The sequence below is a fragment of the Bubalus kerabau genome, chromosome 22, assembly GCF_029407905.1.
Source record: "Bubalus kerabau isolate K-KA32 ecotype Philippines breed swamp buffalo chromosome 22, PCC_UOA_SB_1v2, whole genome shotgun sequence".
NCBI classification, from domain to species: Eukaryota; Metazoa; Chordata; class Mammalia; order Artiodactyla; family Bovidae; genus Bubalus; species Bubalus kerabau.
The window spans coordinates 11,233,835-11,255,804 of record NC_073645.1 but is presented as its reverse complement, the minus strand read 5'-3'; the positions used below and the strand labels follow the sequence as shown (position 1 = coordinate 11,255,804).

The 21,970-nt window shown below is 37.6% G+C and overlaps 2 protein-coding genes across 20 annotated transcripts in view; one reads left to right on the top strand and one right to left on the bottom strand.

Annotated features, from left to right (window-relative positions):
• Positions 1–21,970, top strand: part of PRKG1 (protein kinase cGMP-dependent 1) — a 1,681,227-nt gene that overhangs the window by 15,879 nt on the left and 1,643,378 nt on the right. The window lies entirely within an intron of this gene.
• Positions 7,960–21,970, bottom strand: part of A1CF (APOBEC1 complementation factor) — a 54,723-nt gene continuing 40,712 nt past the window's right edge. The window contains exons 7-11 of one of the 2 annotated variants that reach the window (XM_055561139.1): positions 17,302–17,575; positions 15,125–15,330; positions 11,949–12,085; positions 11,086–11,237; positions 7,960–8,195 (exon numbers count right to left, since the gene is read on the bottom strand). In XM_055561139.1, coding sequence (XP_055417114.1) covers positions 8,044–8,195; positions 11,086–11,237; positions 11,949–12,085; positions 15,125–15,330; positions 17,302–17,575 — 921 coding nt within the window. In that variant the 3' untranslated portion in view covers positions 7,960–8,043. The remainder of the gene's footprint in view (positions 8,196–11,085; positions 11,238–11,948; positions 12,086–15,124; positions 15,331–17,301; positions 17,576–21,970) is intronic. The other variant, XM_055561140.1, reaches the window with a different exon arrangement.

Below are 21,970 nucleotides of genomic sequence, written 5' to 3'. Positions count from 1 at the left end.
AAAACAACTAGAAGAGAGACCTTCTGTTTATGACATTGCTGCTGCTAAGTCACTTCAGTCGTGTCTGACTCTGTGCGACCTCATAGACAGCAGCCCACCAGGCTGCCCCGTCCCTGGGATTCTCCAGGCAAGAACACTGGAGTGGGTTGCCATTTCCTTCTCCAATGCACGAAAGTGAAAAGTGAAAGTGAAGTTGCTCAGTCGTGTCCGACTCTTTGCGACCCCATGGACTGCAGCCAACAAGGCTCCTCCATCCATGGGATTTTCCAGGCAAGAGTACTGGAGTGGGGTGCCACTGCCTTCTCTGGTTTATGACATTGGGAAACACAATATCAGCATTGTATTGCCTTTTGGGACTTTAGGGGAGGGACACTAAATTGCTATCTTATTTAAACTGCTATTTTGGGTACTGTCAAAATATCTGGTTTTGGTTTAGCGCAGGGTTGGCAAATTTTTTGTAAAGGGCCAGATAGTAAAGTCTTTAGTCTGTGTGGCCCATCTATGGTCCTTGTCACAAATTCTTCCTTTCTTTTTTCAAAACAACTTTTTAAAATGTAAAAATAGTTCAGTCCTTTAAACAACAGCAACCATCCATAGCTCAAGGTCCAACAAAACACAGGCAGATGGATTTGGTCATCAGGGATGGTGTGCTGACCTCTCTGCTCTTGTCTTTTAAGGGAACAGTAGGAACCCCAGGGTAAATGTTGACTTTAGGGTCCACTTACCTTCCTGGAGCCATGTTTTCTCATTATTTTTTGTTTCTGAGTATTCTTGTTTTCTTTATTGATTGGGAAATAATGCATTCAATCATTAAAGTTACATTTACTCTCGGAAGTTGCACCAGAAGAAACTTTTATAAAAGATGTGAATGCAAAGAAGTCACCAAAGAGACAGTGCAGCTATGGATCATTAATATTTAGGTATTTACTCAAAGGGGGAAATTTTTAATTTTCAGGAAAGGAAAATGAATCAGCAACACATGTTGATACTTTTAAAAACTTTATAATGGTACTTGAAAATTTAATTAAAATCATTTTACCATCCTGGAATTACATAATCATTACAATATCACATTATTGATTATCTTATGAGATTCATGCTTCTATAGTGCACATTATATCTTCCAAACCAATGATTACTTTCCCAATGAATGAATGTTGTAATTTTACTCAGTATGTTTAGATAGATCACAGAGTTTTATAAAATATTGTACACAAAGTACAAAAATAAGTGCCTTATGCACACTCTTTAATACTGTTTTCGTTTCTTTGGTACCTCAGCTAACTAACTTCACATAAATAATGTCAATAATAACAAGAAGGAAAAGAAGCAAGAAATTGCTTAACATCTAGAAACTAGAGATGCATTTTGCAGACAGCATGCTTTTTATCAAGAGAAGAGATAATATCTGGCTATATTGTAGTCAGAAAAGTAGAAAAAAAAAAGAACTCATGAAGAAATAGGGATAAAATGCCAATAATTACATCACATATTTAAACCACTGATAATAACAAATTGATTTAAACAGACTGATCTTCAGCCTAGGAGCTCAAATATCGCTTATGAATTATTACAGAAAATGCAAAGTTTCAAAATTTACATTTGGAAAAAGTATGTATACTTCATTGTAAATCATCTACTGGAAAGAAATAAAGGTATAGACAAGGCTTGTTAAACATTGTTAAATTTTATAAACACAGGTATATTTAGAAAATAGAAATAGTTAATAACCAAAATGTTCTCAAGTAAATAAAAAGCATGGATCCCTGCTCATTAAGATCATAAGTCAATATGTGAATTTGTCAACTCTATGTTTTAAAGCTCCTCTGGAACTCTAACTATATTTTTTTCTTCTTTGAAAATTTTTGGATAGTCTATTATGTTTCTCCTGGGGAAAATATTTGAAAACTCATTTTTACTTAAGTAGAAATAACAACAGATTGAGTTAAATTTGTCTTTAAAAAGGCCTACTGTACCAACCTAGTGTTTGGCCGGAAACAAAGTTTAGAGCAGAGTTGATTTATTTTGGGGATTCCGACTAAATGACAAAACCTACCAGCTGATGCACTTAAATATGTGCAATTATATTCATTTTTTAAAACTGCATAATGGATCATTAGGCTGTGTACCCCACTGAGGGAAAAAACTTTTTAAAAAATTTGTATTCACAGTTTCTGGCATAAGAGTAAGTGCATAGTAAAAACAGACTCATCATACATTCTATAAATATTTTTATGGGCTAATAGCAATAGAGACTAATAACACTCAATATTAGTAAAGAGAATAAAGGAAGAGTGAAAGACTTTCCTTTTTAACAGGAATTTCTATCTATTAATATTATTTTCCATTACAAATAATAAAATCTTTATATGGGATTATATGAGGATTAGGGGTGAAGAATAGTTGATGAATAACCATAATGGTGAATTAAATGCAAGGGAGTTAGTGTTTGAGCAAATCTGTAAGACACAGAAGGAGGGGAAAAGGCAACATGCCTCTTAATTTGCAGCTTTATATAGGAAATCCTTTCTGTTTTGAGGTGCAGGTAACTTGGTTCAAGAAAGAAAGAAACCAGCAAGTGCTCTAAGACCTTGCTAATGCCCTCCGGATTTTGACAGACCAAGCACATGCCTCTAAGGGCTGTTTTTCATCTTTTCTGCTGCACTTTTTGGCCAAGTGGCTGTGAGTTCAGTGAATGAAAGGCAGGACTCAGGACCCAGCACCCAGGGGCAGTGGGAAGCAAGCAAGGGCCAGAATGGGGTCATGGAGACTCAGCTAGACAGACAGTGGATCGAGGGTAACCCTGGAGGAGAAGATGATGCATTATTATGTTCACCATGCTCCTACCCCAGTCAGAAAGAAGTGGTCAGGTCTTTTAGTTTAAGCTGTATCTGCCCTAGAGACAATAAAGCCACATTGACAACATCAAGAAAACAAAAAGAGCCATAAAGATGGAGTCACTGTATAATTTGTTGTCTAAACTGAGACACATTTGAGAGTAAGGGGGACAATTGTTAATTTTAATTGTTGATAGTTAATATTTATAATGGGACAACAGATGTAAGCCTACACTGTCCTGGCAAACTAGGATGTACAGTCACTCCAGAGAGATGCTATTAAACAATGAGTGGCATGGATGCTCTTTGGTCTCTAAGAAATTCCTGCTGGCAGCTTACTTTCTTTAAAGAGCTGTTTCTTGCTATTTCTCCTCCCCTTAGCAAAGTAACATATGTGAAGAGAGAGTGGGGGCATCTTCTTTTCTTGATTTCTCCCTCAAAATAGGAGAGATGTCCATACAAGAGAGGTAGATGCAGAAGTGTTCTACATTTTATTCCAGGCATTTTTGAATGAATGAAGCCTTCTGGTTTCATATTGTTTTTTACTTCAAGATTGGTTATGAACTTCTCTTCACTACTAGCTAAAGTATAAGGTATTGCTTTATCTTTCCTAGAAAACTGAGGACAACGGGGGATGTGTAAAGCCTGCTATCTCCCATAAATGAGTCTCTGTGTCCAAGGTATACATTGCTGTCCCTATTATACCTGTTCATTCTATATTCTGTATAACATTGCAAGAAAGAGCTGGCTTTTAAAATGTTGGCATTTGAGGGGCAATAGAATATTCTATACCCATTTTTTTATTGAGTAAAAAAAAAATTTAATGTTTTACCCCACAAGTAAAGAGATAGGTATGGGGGGAGTCAGGAAAAAAATCTTATTTTCCTAGTAGTTTTACTCATTATAGCAGGATATGTTTGGCTTTGTTCTAATGTTGGCAAATACAAATATATAGCCTGGTGAATACTTGACATGTGTTATGACTATGTCCTCATTTAACAGAGTATTTTTAAGATATTGCTAGAATGAAGTGAAATATCAACATCAGATTTGACAAATTAACAAAACCAGTAGACAACTGTTGCTTGTCAGGTAGGAATGTCTATTGCCTTGTTTCTCTTTCAATAAGTATATTAAAATTCCTAAGTTGTGCTATTAATATTTTCTCTTAAAAGTGTTTATCACAAAGTTCACTTATGGTATCATATTTGAAACTTAGTTTATCTTTAATAGATGTCTTTACAATATATAAAAATGTATCTACAAAATATAAAAAGTATGGATTCTCTAGTTTAAACTGTAGCTATGTTTTCACCTCCTGGAAACTTCTATATGAGTTCAAGGGTGAAGGGGATATGTGACTATGGACTTGTATTGTTCCCTTTTAGTTGTAAGTTACTTTTGGGAAATCTGGGATAGGGCTGGAGTTGCACAATAGTAACAAACTTTATCAAACTTTGTAGCTTTGAATACAAGACAATTTACTGAAAAATCCTAGCTTTCTTTATTGACCCTTATTCTGCCAAGGCACCCTGGAAAATCTCCCTATCCCCATGAATTCAAATTGTGACCCAGTTGCCCAAGAAAGAACTATAAAATAGTCATTTAAAAATACAGTGAAAAAGAACACAAGTTAAAAATTAACATCGAGGTAATATTTCTGAAAAGCTAATCTATATGATTGGAAGAATATTTTTATTTTTTGAAAAAACTTTTAAGTTAGACTGAAAGTGATTTCCTGCATGTCTGTTATCAATACATAGCTATAATTTAATTTCCATCCACCATTAAAAAGTTAAATATCTGTGGTTTGGAAATATGTTCTCATTTGTTAGATATTTTTTGAAGTTGATGTTTTCTTACCATGAGGTAGCTTCCTAGCAGCATTTTGGGTGCTGTCACCCAAATACAGTGTGGTTTGGCATGATACTAGGTTTGAGCAGGGTTGGCTGGGTATGGATAGTCATCTAGGAAAATTGTATTTTGTGGCAGTTAAGGGCAGTTCTAGCTATATTAATGGGGTGGGAGAGAAATTCAACAATTTAAGAAGAGGAGCATTTTTACAGAGAAGAATTTACATCTAATTTCACTGCTATTTCATTTCCTCCTAAGAACTATAGGACTGATTTTAATTCTCACTAAGCTATTAATCCCCAAATTTAGAAACCCAATTCTAACATACTAGATGTTTCTAGATTATTGGCTTGGGTATTTTGTTATTATCACTTGGTAGGTTGATTTTAAATTTTTCTATGAAGATTTTTTTTCTACTAAGCAATAAATTAAGAAATAGGAAAATATCAATACACAAAGAATGATAGGTATTAGATAAGTGCTAATTTCTGAAGTCCAAAAACAAGAACATGCAAAAAGAAATTTTGGTTCTACATTTGCTTTTTTAAAAAAAAATCTCAAGTTTTAAAGTTTCAAATTTATCATAGTGGGACTTATTCTACATTATTTAATTTGGGCAAAGGAAATGAAAACATATGGTATGGTGAACACACTGAAACTTTCATGATTTATGTTCTAAATGGGATTCCCTAAATTTTACTAGCATAAAGTTTTAGCAAAAAAATAAAACTATATCTACTCACTTGAATAAAACTAGCACTTAGGAAGTAAATGTCATGAATGCTTGTTTTCCCTTGAGCAACAATGAGCTGATATTCCAGTGGAAATTTTCTTTATACTTTGGTATTATTGTATATTTATGTTTCTGCTCTTAACCTTTAAAAAAGTGATTATGATTTAATTGGATTATGATTATTAATTAATTTTTAACTAATAATTTTTTTCCTCATAAAGAGATTCTTGTATTAACTAATTGTTCTTTTTTATTACATTTTAAACTACTCTGGATGGGACCTTCAATTGTACATATACTAGCCATGCAGAGTGACTTGTTCCGTTTATTTTCAAAGATTTTAAAGAGCATTAAAAATTTTGTCCTTGGAATTTGAAATGCTTCTTTGGACTGAGTAGAAACTTGCCTGCCTTCACTGTAATTACTCTCCATGACTATGAAAGCAGATCCATGGGGGAGTATAAATTTAAACCTAAGAATTGCTTAAGGAGATATTTTTCACTTTCTTCTATGTAGAATTGCTTTGGCCCAAGAGTTAGTTTGAAGCCAGTATGAATTATAGTCACATCTAGATTTCTCATGAGATGAATATATGTAAAAATAAGATCTGGCTATTTGTTTTCATTTATTAGACATTTTTTTTCTTGCATCTTTCTACTTAATGAAAGTGAAATTTAAAAAAATTTTTTTAAACAGAGTGGAAATACAAAGAATACAGTTCCCAAATTTAGCTGCATACTTGAATCACCTAAGGATCTTTTAAAAAAAAACAAACAAACAAACAACAACCTACTGATGTCAGGCTCCGATCCCGGGACATTCTGATGTAATTGGTATGAGGTGCGACCTTGGCCTTGGTGGGTTGAAAAGCTCTCCAGGTGTTTCTAACGTGCAGTCAAGTCTGGGAAACACTGTCCTTGGAAATAGGAACAGTAAAACATAAAATTGAAAGCACGAAGCCTTTCAGTGTTTCAGCTGTAGCCTGGAAGCCTTCGATACCTGATTGGAGTTAACAGAACTGGAAGGTTACAAGGACTCGTAATTGTTGTTGGAATTTACCTGATTTTGACTGGAATCTGGACTGATCATTTGGATCATAGAATTCCATTCAGGAGTTAACAAATTTTTCTACGCTTTGGTGTTTATGTTTGCCCGTTAGTCTTGCAGATTTTTACAAAGCCCAGGGGATTTTTGAACTGGAAATTGAGTACTGAATGTCTTTCACCACCACTGAGACTGCAGTGGGTCATAATAGGTATTCTGTGTTTGGACTTTGCTTATTTCTGTTTTGAACAAAAAGCCATCCTTTACAAGTACAAAAAGAAAGCAGCGCCTTCTACTCCCATCTCCATCCCAGTTTCTGTAGCAGTCTCACCTCAGATGTTCTAGAGAAGAGGCCCCAAACTCTGGAGATTTTGATAAATAGCACCTTTGCTGAAAATCTGAAGACTCAGCTTCTAATAGTCAGTGATGGACATGAGGTTCTCCTGTGATAATTTTCAAGACCAAAGGACTCAGATATGGTAAAGCGGTCTGATACTTACTGAAAGTAAAAGGAAGAAAAGGCAGTGGATTTCTCAGCAGATTTAGTACAAGTGGGTTAGAGAGTCCATGGCTGAACGTAAGATGATATAACTGTCTCTGAATGCTGGATGGTGGGCTAGGTGCTGCAAAAACATCAAAAAAATAAGAGTAAATCTTCACTCCTCTCTTAGTTTGAAGTGACTTTTTCAGCCAATTTGAATAGGGAAAAGTATCATAAATGGTATTCTGTAGATTTGATTTAATTTTTACAATATTGGAGATGAGCAAAATGAGACTGAGAGGAAAATAAATCAATATGAACAAGTCAGGATGTTTAAAATGAGAAAAAGTCATTTCATGTTGGTATGACAATTATCTTCTGGGGATCCTTGGGATTGGTAGGAGTTCTAGGGAAAAAGAGGTGTGGGCTAATGAGTTAACAAACAATGGGCCTGAATTTGTTTTAACAATAGCTATAACAGATCACATCAATTACCAACTCCCCAGGGGATGAGAAGATCCTGACCCACAACCAAATGACTGGATGGAATTTTCAGACTGACGTGATGCTGATTCCCTTAAACCTTGGACAATCTCTCACAAGCTCCAGGCTGTGAACATGCCCCATGCAGTGGGCAATGGGAAATGGACTTGGAAACGCATCTCCTACCTTCCCTCTGTCTTTTGTGACTGTGTATTAAAGCTGTAAGCCAGGGGCTAACACTCTGGAACTACTTGGCTCCCTTGGTTGGTACTGGTTGCCCAAGTCTGTTTAGCTCCTGAATTCTTGCTGGCTAAAAGGTCTCTCTCTACTTTGTCAAGGTTTGTAAACATGCTCCCAAAACCCTCAGGAACCCTGAAAGAAAAACTTTTGGGGACAATAACTCTTTAGCTCTCTGTTAGATAAATGGCTCCTTAACATTGCATTTAGTTAGAAATAAAGTTCTCTTAGCATAATTTTACAATTAGTATAAGCTGTACAGTCTCAGGACAGGCATCACTTGGGACAAGTATTGTGATGATTGGGGGACTGAGTTAGAGGTTTATTTCTTCTGGACTGAGTTTGTGTGTTTTATTCTTAAGACAAAGATGTCTTCAGAAGGTTCCATATCCATCCCCTCGGGCAGTCACTGCAAAAGTGGGGTAGACCTCATACGCTGCATATGCTGCCAAGTCTTGTCCCAGGGTCACCGCTTGCTTGAGCTGGGCTGCAGACACAGATGCAGTTGGACTGGGGACAGCGTAGCCTGGAGGAGGAGGCAGAGAAAACTTCATGAAGGGGGTTTAGATTTGCTTCCTTTTGGCTTGTTGTCTTCTTTTTGAAAGATGACAATTTAGCATGGTTGCTTAAAGCCCAAAATTAATATGTACATTTTAAAAGGTGCCCTCTGAAGACATAATATCTGGACTCATTCATTAGGGAACAGTGTTTCTCAGAGTAGGGTCAACCACCTATGTCAGAATCATTTCACTTTTAGGAAACTAGAAACATTGGGGATAGATCCCAAGAAACAGATACTTCACAGGATGCTGAGATGAGAAAAGCTTGAGGTTCAGAACTTTTTCAGAGGGTCTCCAAACTTATAAAGGAGGGTTGGCACGGCATGAGGGCTGGGCTCTGTGAGTTGGGTTCTGCTGCAGCCCCACCTCACCTAAACAGAATATTAAAAATCATTGCTGTACTCAGGATTGTAGGGACTGCGTAGACCAGTAGGATAAATATTTAACATTTTAGCACATTTCTATGTAGCAGCATAAAAGCAAATACCTAGTGTGGCCATATTTTGACCTAACTGGACAGGGCCAAAAATACCTAACCCCACCATCAGTCTGTCTTGGGTGTATGTGGAGGCCTTGATGCTCATCCTGTCAGAGAACCAAGGGATTTGAGTAATAAGGACATAATCATGTACTTTCCTATTACTGCTTTTCTAGCTGATCAGTATTCCCTTTTGAAGAAAAGAGCATAATAGCTGTTATCTACAAGCAATATTTCCCTGTTAATGTTTTAGATCAAAACCTGGTTCTTTCTGAGATGATTCCCCAAATTGTGAAAGATAACAAGAAAAAGGGAAAAGTGTGCTTAAGCCACAAAAGGGGACCTCATTTTTTTACTTTTTAAAAAGCCCATTGGTTTCTGTGTTGTGGAAGTCTGCCCAACCCCAGACACATTGATTTCTTTCTGGTGGCTTCTCAGGAAGTGGTGGCAGGAAGCTGGCTGGACTAGTTTTTAAAAAATTGAATCCTCTCCCTGGCTCATGGCCTTGGGGTAGTAATGCTGACTAATGCACGAGTGGAGTTTGGTACATTTTCCACGGATATGAGAAATGTGTTAAGAATTACTTTCATAACTTTGGAAACAGTATTTCTAAAGTAAGTAAAGTGTGTGTGTGTGTGTGTGTGTGTGTGTGTGCATGGGGCATAGATTTTATCTTTAGGGATTTTGAGTTTTCTTTTTCAATTTGGCTAATTTCTAAAGTGCAAGAGTATTTGTGTTCCAAACAGAGTCTTCCCTTGGAGCCTGTTATTGCTTGACTTCATAGTGAGTTATAAAAGATCATCTCAAATTCTTCGGCATTCCCAAGATGATCCTCCTGCTCTAAACAATTTTTTATTTCTTGTAGGGGCAAATAAAAGTGAGGATAAGAGAAAACGTTTTTGAGTAAAAAGCAAATCCTTTCCAGTGTGAAAGCAAACTTTAACATTCTTCTGGCAGTGGCTCATTTAATTTTACATGAATTAGATGTCTTTGGGGTACAGCTCTCTGTAAGGCAGGGCTTTAACTTGCTGCAGGCACTGAGAAGCCTGACACAAGTCCCCAGAAGATGGATGAGTCAACCCCCTGTTGTATGGAAAGCCAGCACAAAGCTTATGGCCCCAGCACAACCCAAGAGGGACCTGGCCCTTGGCAGTGGCTGCCGTTGGCTTGGTAACCTTGAAGGCATGCGTCACACATCTTCTCCACATTCTACAGAACAAAGCTGGAATTGAGATCAACCTTGTGTGTGAAGTGTGATTAGTTCTAGCTTCACTTGCCAGAATGGAAGACATATTGGCAAGTTTTGAGAAATAAAAGGAAATGAGAGCAGGCTCAGGTGTTACGGATGTGAGGCATATAGCAGTTCTCGTACCCACATGCGATCAGTATATAAATTAATCAATTGATAGGAATGTCCTATTTCTAGATCTAGTCTGATTTGGGCTTATGGGAAGTACGCCAACAGTGACAAGTCAGAATGATATCTTTCTTTGAAAGATACAAACTTTTATTATTAAGAGTGGAGTTGCTCAGACTAACTGCTGAAGGAAAATTTCCAAAAGACATTTCTTGTCTGGTCCTCTTTAATCTCTAGAGGATTCATTTTAATTATTAGCATTTTTTGTGGGTACATAATAAATGGGGGAAAGTCTTTTAAATGTGACCCTGAAGGCATGTTGAGCTACAGATAGGCTTTACTTTAAGTGATCAGCATACGCCCCAGACCTAAATTATACAACAGATAAAATGAGCCTGATTATCCCCTTATTGAAAGGGTCTCTCTCTCTTCTCTCCCTCTCACAAACATACAGAATTTACTTCAAATAATAAAAAAAAATCTGCTCTACACGTTTCTTTCAGAAAGCAAAGTAATAAAAGTAGGATTGAATAGAACTGAAGATTAGAACTGGGGAGGGAGTCCAAGGATTGCTTCAAAGCTGATGAACCTTGGCCAATGGCTTAATCTTTCCTGTATTTGGTTTCTTCATCTGTACAATGGGCATGATGGTAGAGCCTGTCTCTTGTGGTGTCGTGAGCGTTGCTGAGATAGGTGAGTGCCTGGCACATAGTTAGAGTTAAAATAAATATCAGCTATTCATAGGCAGTTCTAAACTCTCTTACTAAAAGTAAAAACCAAAACAAAGCCAGAGGCAGAGTGACTGCTTCATTCTCAATCACACAGATACTTATAGCTGAGCCAAGACTAGGTGCCCCCGTCCCTGCTGCCCAGCCCTATTCTCTCGCCTATACATTAATGGCTCACTAATCAGATTTAGAGTAGATGTAGTTCACTAACAACTCTGTGAGTCCGTGGTACCCAAGAGGGTCTCCCAAACACTCTCTGTAGGGTGTCATTTCTGGCGCTATTTTTTCCAAACCTGGAAATGTGGTAGCAGAAGCGGCGGCAGCAGCTGCGGTCTGGGCGTCGGCTCCATCAGTGGGGATGCCCAGGGCCTGCAGGGTGTACTCGGCCGCGTATGTCTTTGCTTCATCCACATAGGCACTTAGCTTCGGAGGTGTGAAAGGATGGCTGGAAAGCAGAGTCAGTCAGGGTGCACATTTTATTAATAAATGTGTGCTGCTGAGACAGATGAAAAGCTAAGGCGCTGTATGCTTTTTAAGATGATCGGATAATGGAAATTTGTGTGGGTACTTATCTATCTTTTTGCTTTTAAACGTTTTAAGTATCTATGCATGTCGGAATATTTGTGAACTTATTTAGAACATGGGCGGGATGACACTCCTGGAATGTACTCGCAACTCATTATAAACCTTTTCTAACATATATGTGAATCATGATGGTTCCTAAAACGTGTACAAATGCAGGCTCAAGGTAAAATTCTGAAGGTAATAACCACTAACAGAGAGGTTATGTCTTTTGTCCAAGATTTAAATGGCAGAGGATGGTGTTATAGGTATAAAATGGTAATTTCATATAGTTCAACCCAAATACTACACAGATAAAAACATGGGCTATAGTTTTCATTTCTATTACACTTAGTATCCTCAGTTTTCCATTGGTTGATGAGAGTACCCAGTCTTCACTGTCTCTGAAATTTAGGGGCTTTGAGATGCTAGTCTCATAGCTGGCACACATATCCCAAATACACATCTCAACATATGCTTTGAATAAAATGAGTTGGTAGTAAGCTTGAATATTTATCTTCTTTAGATAGGGATATATATACACTACGTTTACAAGACTCTTATTCTAAAATCTAAATGATGAGAAGTTACGCACATGGCAGGATTCTGGCTGGCCAGGGCAGGAATGGTTATTTTGTATAAGAAGAGTTGTCTTTGGTCTTGTCCAATGGCAGAGTGAAGTTGATACACAGGTTGTCCCCAGTTATTTTTCTGACAAATTTCTTCCAATATCTACAAGAGTGGGAAAAAAAAGTGACTTTTCTTTCAAATGTCACATTTGCATTATTTCTCCAGCTTTCAGGTTTTTAAATTGAATCTTCAGAGTTTAAGCAAATATAAGAAGATATAAAATGCCACGTGGTTTAATGACTCATAAAATTTAAGATGAACTCAATTTGAACTCCATTGAAAATGTTATGTCTATTAATTCATAAAAATCATTTTCACACCATTTATTCTAATATGCTTTTAGTTTAGTCCATTAGCTCTAACTTTTTACCAATACTTTACTTTTACGATTTGATATATTCTTTTTTTTTTTTTAATTGATATTCCAGCACTGTGTAGCTGGATTTACTCATTATTACTGTGAATTCTTCTTTTTATAATGGGTTAGAGAAAATAACCTAAGGATTTATTCCTATTTCATGGCATTTGTCATAGGGTTTTAACTTTACATTTTCACAAAAACAGAGTTAAAAAGTTTGATGGGTATTTCTTGATGGACATGAATAGATGGGTGTTGATAGTTGCCTTGTTTTTGTTTGGCAAAACACCACTTCTGGCTATTTTTACAATGATCTGATTTTTAGAAGCTGCCTTCTGTCGTTACTCCAAACCAAATCTTTCCTAACGGCACATATTTTCTTCATCCTGAAGCCATTTTTTGTTGGCCCACAAGCCCTGATGCTCCCACTGGGCAGCAGATTCAGTAAACTGTGCAACATAAGGCATAAATCTGAAAAAATAACTCCCGGGGTAGAACTGTTCCCTAGACTGAGTCCATGGATCTTATCTCATTTGCTCAAACACTCGTCCAGCAGCAATGGCACATTTTCTTGTTTATTAAACTTTTAGGTTGTTTCTATTTCCTCTACTAACTTTTGCTTTTTAGTACTCTTAGCTTTGTAGCATCTTTTTTCATCTACAAAGTGTTCTCTAAGGTTCCAGGGCAATAGCCAGTTACTTGAGCTAGTAGGTATTTTGCCTGCTTCTTTATGCCCATTGTGCAGACACGTGTAAAGGATTTTAACTCTAACCCCTGACTTGCAGGGCAGCCCTAGTACCTCTGCTCTTCTTGTTGCAAGTTCATAACCCCTCCAAGAATTTGTCAAGGCTCCATCTAGGCTGGTTGGTGGTGGCATGAGCCTTAATTTCTAAGCAATAGTTGCAGAAATTCAGAGAGATTAATTTTTAAAACTTTCATTAGTTCACAGAGATGGTTACTGATGGTACTATAAAGCATGACCAATTTCTCACCTGGGTTAATATAAAAGTGGAGATCATTACACACTCTATAGTAGCTCTTAGAACTATTACATAGAATTGACGACAGTGATGGGGCTTCATATGGGACATGGGTTCAGTTTCTGGGTCAGGAAGATCCCCTGAAGGAGGGCATGGCAACACATTCTAGTATTCGTGCCTGGAGAATCCCATGAACAGAGGAGCTAAGAGGGCTACCATCCATGGTGTCACAAAAAGTCAGACATGATTAAAGTGACTTAGCATGCAGCATGTACATGACAATGATTCTTTTTTTTTCCTTAAAATGTTTCTGGATACCCCAGTACTTTAATTAGATTGCTTATTTTAGATTTTAACCCAAGATATATTGGATGACTAGCTTTTGTGTTTTCTGAACAAAGCTCCATCATTATACTTAACTAGATTTTATTGTAGTTATTTATGTGTCAGGATCCTCTCACTGGATTGCCATATGATTTTTGATGGCAAGAATTATGTTATATTTGCTTTTCCATCTTTAGCTCCTAGCATAAAACTTGGTGCATAATGCTGGCCCCCCAAATGGTTTTAAACAGACACATTAATACTGTTTACTACTCTAATGGGCATCCTTAAAAAAAAATTACCTGGGGAGGGTTGCAGAAACTATAGATGAGCTCCTTTATATGTATAAGAAAGCTATTAATCCTACCAAAAATAATCAACCAAAAAAAAAAAGAAACCATTCAAGATGAGCTTTTAGAAAATCAAGTTTTCTACTCGATTGTAATCATAAGGCTACTTCCATAAATTTGGGGCTTATACCTTTGGGGTGGGAGTCAGAAAGTTTCCTTTAGGATGTGCAAACTGTCAACTCGATATTGATTATTCAGCCAAAGTATCTTTGCAGAGCCCAACACATAATGCACATCCAGAGGGAACAGTCTGAGGGTTAACACAGATCCCGTTTTGTTTTATTTTTAACCCTGTGAGTCAGTTTCCATGCTGGAACAACTTTTATAGCTTTAAATTTTCCAATAATAAAAATCATACCCTCATGCAGGACTATGGAAACTTAAAACTGAGAAATGAAAGCAAAAAAATTTACCATAAAGCCACTGCCCAAATATAATCACTGTAGAAGACTTGATTTGATATGACTGATGGCATATCATAGTTAATATGAGTAATGATACACCATAGATTGCATGGTGTTTGCACTTTAACAGTGTTTCCAAGAAAAGATGTTCTAATGAATCTATTCATTCCCTGTTGTGAGTGCTCTTCATTTGCTAACCAACCTTGCTTTATTTTGTTTTCTTTTTTTTCCTGAGTTCAGATTTTTTTTTTAATTTTATTTTTAAACTTTACATAATTGTATTAGTTTTGCCAAATATCAAAATGAATCCGCCACGGGTATGCATGTGTTCCCCATCCTGAACCCTCCTCCCTCCTCCCTCCCCATACCATCCCTCTGGGTCGTCCCAGTGCACTAGCCCCAAGCATCCAAAGTACTGGTTGATAATTCTTAGTAGTACTCAGGATTTTTGCATTTCAGTGGATGATTATTTAAGATGTCAAATTTTATAATTAAGAAAAACAAGAAAGAGTCTGAAGTAGACCAATGGTATTCAGTGCCCACTGTTGTCTCACAATATGTTAGGTTGATTGGTCACTTTATCTATGTAATAAAACAAAAGAAAACAAAACAAGACAACAGCCCCAAGTAGGGATCAAGTCAAATCCATTGATGAATGGTGAATGATGGTCTTTGATCCAACTTATACAAACTATCCAAGCTGCCTCTGGAATAACATTACATACCTGGGGAGCAAGTTTAATTCCTTGAGGCTTTAAAGTGACAGGATTCATTGGGGTGAGCTCCATCCCAGGTAAAAGGTCATAGAGTTTGTCTTCTCTCTTGTCTCCTTTGACCTGGTATCCCCGGCCCAGGCCTGTGTAAGCCAAATAGCCACGGCCGCCCAGGCCTCTCACTCCCGCAGCCCCTACAGGTACATTCATGTAAATTTCTAGGAATGTAAGAAGGCATTAAACTGAATCAAACCACCAGAAAATCACCCTGAATCTTACTGTAATGGAAAAGTTAGCCCAAGTCACATTGATTATTGCCCTGAAGATGGATAGAAAACTCCAGGATTCTAATGTAATGAAACTCAACATAATACGGCATTTACCATAGGCATCTTTTTTTCTTAAAAACTGTATATAAAAGAAAGCAATACTATCAAAGCTATGGATAAGTACACATGCCACTTTAAAACTTGGGTATAGAGAATATTTTTGCAATTTCTCTCTTCAGTTAATTTTGTGTTGACATTTTTTTGTAGACTAATAAATGTTGGGAGGTATATGTTTTCACATTTCACAGTGTAATATGACCACATGTATTAAAATAAGTCTTGCCTTTGTGTCTTTGACCAGTAAATTAGAAATGAATTCTAGTTTCCCTAATGTTACATTCCTGATGACCTGTTGGAAAACCAATGTTTAGAAAATGTGTTTTAAAATACACCATTTTCTTATATTCTATTAATGTGAGGCTTAACTTTCCGTTGAGTTTCATTAATAGATTACTTTTGATTTTTTGTTTTGCCACATTGCTACTTTGATTTCCTATTAGTGTTGTAAAGAGATAAAAAGTTGATTACCCTTCATCCATGAATATCATTCATTGATTTCTTTCTTGTTATAAGACAGGTATTTTTCCCCTTGGAGTACAGTTTGTTTTTTTCCTACATTACAACTGGTTGACAACTTATACTTAATGTAGGGATTGTTTAATGATGTGATTTTAGATGATAAATGTACAATGGTTTAATGACATAATTTGTCATCAAACATATAAAAAGTTTGTCCTGAATGGATTTCCTTCAGGAAAAGGTTCCTAAAGGTTTCTTTTATATTACAACTTTGGGTGAAGTGATTGTATTATGAGTATGGAACTTTCAAGGCAGTTGAAGACTAGAACTCCTAGGATGGCCAATTCAGTTCTCCTGAAAAATAGTAAAACACAGTAAGATAATTGTTTCCACAGTAATCTGGATATGCCCCTTGCTTCTAGTCAAACCCAAGAAAAGATTTAAGTACACAGTTTGTCGTTGAATTGCCCAGACTGTTGTCATATTTGGAAGACAGAATTGAGATTCTGTTGGCATTGATTCCTAGCAGAACCATTCTGAAGGATCCCACTAGGCAAAATCAAGACAATTTCTTGAAAAAATGTTTTCCTTATCTTTGACATTTTTTGAAATAACGGAGCTCAGAGAACTGCTTGAACACTTGTAATTCTCATAGGATTCAGTAGGAAAGATTTGTTTGGCAATGAGATTGAGAGTTGTATATTTATTTATTTATTTTTTCTATTTGGACTTTTTCTATTTAGTTCCCCCTATCCTGGAGAAACAAGTTGATTTCCCCAGTAATGTGGCTTTTTGGAAGGCATTGTACATATTTCTCAGGGGAGGTCAGATGAGAGCCTCTCATGTATCTGTTAGAATATATTTGTGATAACTTGGGATTTATATGTGGACATGATGCCACTGAGTCACCATCCAATACACGTGTCTTGAGATTTGATGTAGTTGGTTTCCACTGAACAATACTGCTCCCATTTGAAAGTTCTGTAATGAGTCACATATGTTTGTAATATGGTAGTACAATGATAAGGGAGAAACTAGTAATTGTGGATTTGAATTTTAGTGTGTGCATATTTTATGGGCCTATGCAGAGATCAAATGCATACCTTAAATTCATTTACACTGTATTCTGACCAAGTTTTTCAATAACCAGTTGTAATGTGAAAAAAGATTCCTATGAAAGGAAAAATATTAATGTAATATTTGATTTTCAATAAGCAATTTTCCAGTTCTTTTCTCCCAGTAGACTCATCCAATTAGACATAACTTAGACACAAGTCTATTGCAATACACATAATTTGAAATTGCAGAGCTTCATCTAAGACAAGAGCTGATTAATGTTACCTCTAACAGAAGGGGCCCGGATAATGGCCCTGTTGCCAAGATGTCCTTTGGTGGTTGGGAAATGAAGGCTGGGAATTGCTGTGTAGGCCTGGGGGGCATAGAAGACAGGCGCTCCAAGGTAGGTGGTGGTGGGATCATAAACATGGCCCAAAGAGTAGGTATACTCTCCCTGCAACATAGGGCCCCTTCCACCCGTTCCTCGGGTGTACCTAACATAACTGTCCTTGTCCACTGGTTTGGCTAGGGTCACTTCAATGGGGGACCCGTCCAGCACCTGTTGTAGACAGTAAGGAAAAAGCATGTGAGAAGATATGAAGACAACCAGGTGTGGCTGAGTCCTAGTAACACATCTCCTTCTAAGGGTTCATCTATTTGCTGCTGTGTGTACTATTTCACTTATCTGTTTGAATGGAAAATGTTGCCTGTCATGTCGGTAAACAAAGGATGTTGCAGCCATCAAGCCATCACGTTACAGCTGCCCCCAGTGGTGACCTCGAAGGAACTCAGGATGGGAAAGAACAGGACACTGGCTCTAGATAGCTGAGGTGCATATCAAAGGAATGATTTCACTGACTCTTGCATCTTCCCATACACTGAAAAGTGCTAAATTCCTTAACTTGACATATCAGGTTTTCTTTACCAGTTATCTTTTGTTGTTCTAACTACCTGGTCTTTGTTGCAAAACTTCTATATATCTGGCTCCTCTCTTACCTCTTCAGAGTAGTCCTTTATAACTATTGAGAGGCTGTCTCCCAGGCTTCAAGTCCTCAGAATATCCTCAAAATGAAACAGTTCTCAACTTGTAGGTTGTGTAATTTTTCCAGTCAACATACGTATCATCTTTTCATAGGTTCTTGTTTTGTGTGCCAGCTGAGTTTTCCCTGAATGGTTTGTTGGTAAATTGCATATAATCTGTCAACAGGCCAATAATTGGCCACTGTCTGTTGACATGTTAGTTACAAATCTATTAACTGAATACAGTCACTGAGACAGAATTATGTAATATTTTTATGGGATGTATTTTAAAATACATACATATATAATTACATAATTCTAAGAAATTTTAGGTTAATTATGGGTGGAATGTAATCTCCAGTACCTAGCACAGTGCAATGAAGATGAAAGGAGATCAATAAAATATCTTATCAATTGTTCACACTTTGTTATGGGGAGCCTTCAGGCCTTTCCAGTTGCCAGCCAGCTAAGTGTCTTACTCTTTGGAGCTACATAATAGCTGAGTTTGTACTGGAAAAGAAGAGAGGCTTAAAAGTAGGACCCTACTTAAGGAAGTGAAATCACTGAGTACTGCATTTGTTCTCTATAGATATTTCCTTAAGAAGCAAACTTTTGACCTGCTAAACAAACAGGAATAGCAGGTCAGTACTAATGTTTCTTAAGTCAGGTGCTACTTAAAACTTGTCTTCAAAAATTTTTGAAGTGGTTCTTTTCTGATACAATTTTTTTTACATTTTGCAAACAGATCTGGATGTTGAAAATAATGGCCATGTGTAGATCTACAAGTGTGATTTGCTTTTTTATGTGTTGTTTGCATACATAACAGACAAAGATGGCTCTCAACAATTACTTGATACATTGATATATTTACTATCAAAGAGACAAGGTGTTTTGAGGAGGCATTTGTAGCTTCTTTCAAATAAGAATATTTTTTTTAATAAAGAAAAGAAATATTAAGTGTTCTTGCAAATATTCCCTTTCACAGCAGCTGATGGTTTCATGGGTGATTCAGTGGTTCCTGGATCACTGATGTCTGCTGGACAAAGTTCATGCTTTATGATCACCCTGATCATTTGGGATCAGCCTCTTGTTCCTAGTTACATGTAGGAGATACCCCTCGTCCAAGGTAAGGAGCAATGGCTGCGCTTTGCTGGAGCAGCCGTGAAGAGATACCCCACGCCCAAGGAAAGAGAAACCCAAGTAAGACGGTAGGTGTTGCAAGAGGGCATCAGAGGGCAGACACACTGAAACCATACTCACAGAAAACTAGTCAATCTAATCACACTAGGACCACAGCCTTGTCTAACTCAATGAAACTAAGTCATGCCCATGGGGCAACCCAAGATGGGCGGGTCATGGTGGAGAGATCTGACAAAATGTGGTCCACTGGAGAAGAGAATGGCAAACCACTTCAGTATTCTTGCCTTGAGAACCCCATGAACAGTATGAAAAGGCAAAATGATAGGATACTGAAAGAAGAATTCCCCAGGTCAGTAGGTGCCCAATATGCTACTGGAGATCAGTGGAGAAATAACTCCAGAAAGAATGAAGGGATGGAGCCAAAGCAAAAAGAATACCCAGCTGTGGATGTGACTGGTGATAGAAGCAAGGTCCAATGCTGTAAAGAGCAATATTGCATAGGAACCTGGAATGTCAGGTCCATGAATCAAGGCAAATTGGAAGTGGTCAAACAAGTTATGGCAAGAGTGAATGTCGACATTCTAGGAATAAGCGAACTGAGATGGACTGGAATGGGTGAATTTAACTCAGATTACCATTATATCTACTACTGCGGGCAGGAATCCCTCAGAAGAAATGGAGTAGCCATCATGGTCAACAAAAGAGTCCGAAATGCAGTACTTGGATGCAATCTCAAAAACGACAGAATGATCTCTGTTCGTTTCCAAGGCAAACCATTCAATATCACAGTAATCCAAGTCTATGCCCCAACCAGTAATGCTGAAGAAGCTGAAGTTGAAGGGTTCTATGAAGACCTACAAGACCTTTTAGCACTAACACCCAAAAAAGATGTCCTTTTCATTATAGGGGACTGGAATGCAAAAGTAGAAAGTCAAGAAACACCTGGAGTAACAGGCAAATTTGGCCTTGGAATACGGAATGAAGCAGGGCAAAGACTAATAGAGTTTTGCCAAGAAAATGCACTGGTCATAGCAAACACCCTCTTCCAACAACACAAGAGAAGACTCTACACATGGACATCACCAGATGGTCAACACTGAAATCAGATTGATTATATTCTTTGCAGCCAAATATGGAGCAGCTCTATACAGTCAGCAAAAACAAGACCAGGAGCTGACTGTGGCTCAGACCATGAACTCCTTATTGCCAAATTCAGACTTAAATTGAAGAAAGTAGGGAAAACCACTAGACCATTCAGGTATGACCTAAACCAAATGCCTTATGATTATACAGTGGAAGTGAGAAATAGATTTAAGGGCCTAGATCTGATAGATAGAGTGCCTGATGAACTATGGGTGGAGGTTCGTGACATTGTACAGGAGACAGGGATCAAGACCATCCCCATGGAAAAGAAATGCAAAAAAGCAAAATGGCTGTCTGAGGAGGCCTTACAAATAGCTGTGAAAAGAAGAGAAGTGAAAAGCAAAGGAGAAAAGGAAAGATATATGCAGAGTTCCAAAGAATAGCAAGAAGAGATAAGAAAGCCTTCTTCAGCGATCAATGCATAGAAATAGAGGAAAACAGCAGAATGGGAAAGACTAGAGATCTCTTCAAGAAAACTAGGGATACCAAAGGAATATTTCATGCAAAGATGGGCTCGATAAAGGACAGAAATGGTATGGACCTAACAGAAGCAGAAGATATTAAGAAGAGATGGCAAGAATACACAGAAGAACTGTACAAAAAAGATCTTCACGACCCAGATAATCACGATGGTGTGATCACTGACCTAGAGCCAGACATCCTGGAATGTGAAGTCAAGTGGGCCTTAGGAAGCATCACTACGAACAAAGCTAGTGGAGGTGATGGAATTCCAGTTGAGCTATTCCAAATCCTAAAAGATGATGCTGTGAAAGTGCTGCACTCAATATGCCAGCAAATTTGGAAAACTCACCAGTGGCCACAGGACTGGAAAAGGGCAGTTTTCATTCCAATCCCAAAGAAAGGCAATGCCAAAGAATTGCTCAAACTACCGCACAATTGCACTCATCTCACACGCTAGTAAAGTAATGCTCAAAATTCTCCAAGCCAGCCTTCAGCAATATGTGAACCGTGAACTTCCTGATGTTCAAGCTGGTTTTAGAAAAGGCAGAGGAACCAGAGATCAAATTGCCAACATCTGCTGGATCAAGGAAAAAGCAAGAGAGTTCTAGAAAAAACATCTGTTTCTGCTTTATTGACTATGCCAAAGCCTTTGACTGTGTGGATCACAATAAACTGTGGAAAATTCTGAAAGAGATGGGAATACCAGACCACCTGACCTGCCTCCTGAGAAACCTGTATGCAGGTCAGGAAGCAAGAATTAGAACTGGACATGGAACAACAGACTGGTTCCAAATAGGAAAAGGAGTATGTCAAGGCTGTATATTGTCACCCTGCTTATTTAACTTCTATGCAGAGCACATCATGAGAAATTCTGGATTGGAAGAAACACAAGCTGGAATCAAGATTGCCGGGAGAAATATCAATAACCTCAGATATGCAGATGACACCACCCTTATGGCAGAAAGTGAAGAGGAACTAAAAAGACTCTGTGAAAGTGAAAGTGGAGAGTGAAAAAGTTAGCTTAAAGCTCAACATTCAGAAAACGAAGATCATGGCATCTGGTCCCATCACTTCATAAGAAATAGATGGGGAAACAGTGGAAACAGTGTCAGACTTTATTTTTCTGGGCTCCAAAATCACTGCAGATGGTGACTGCAGCCATGAAATTAAAAGACGCTTACTCCTTGGA